The sequence below is a fragment of the Mesitornis unicolor genome, unplaced genomic scaffold (assembly GCF_000695765.1).
Source record: "Mesitornis unicolor isolate BGI_N332 unplaced genomic scaffold, ASM69576v1 scaffold19371, whole genome shotgun sequence".
NCBI classification, from domain to species: Eukaryota; Metazoa; Chordata; class Aves; order Mesitornithiformes; family Mesitornithidae; genus Mesitornis; species Mesitornis unicolor.
Genome location: NW_010163332.1, coordinates 13649 through 13914, shown reverse-complemented (window position 1 = coordinate 13914; position 266 = coordinate 13649). Strand labels below are relative to the sequence as shown.

The window sequence follows — 266 nt, the reverse complement described above, 5'->3', positions numbered from 1 at the left end:
CCGTGAACCGGTTGTCGTCCCACGGCACGTAGTAATGGGACGGCCGGCTCGTACCCTGGGGAGAGGGGGCAGAGTGAGAGGTGCTGCTGCACCCAGACACAGGCGGCCACGGGCAACTGCTCTGCATCCTCATCACCCCCTTCCTGGCCAAAAGTGAGGAGAAGTGCCCCTGCTGCCCTAATTTGAGACCCCACATGTGCACAGGTAATGCAAGGGAGGAAAGCCCTGAGCACTGAGGTGCAAACCACGAACACCACTGCCCTGTG

At 61.3% G+C, this 266-nt stretch overlaps 1 protein-coding gene across 1 annotated transcript in view; it reads right to left on the bottom strand.

The window, feature by feature from the left end:
- LOC104548037 (protein argonaute-1) overlaps window positions 1-266 on the bottom strand; it is a 12385-nt gene that overhangs the window by 1149 nt on the left and 10970 nt on the right. The window contains exon 17 of the mRNA XM_010193940.1: window positions 2-55. Within this exon, the coding sequence (XP_010192242.1) occupies window positions 2-55 (54 nt within the window). The remainder of the gene's footprint in view (window position 1; window positions 56-266) is intronic.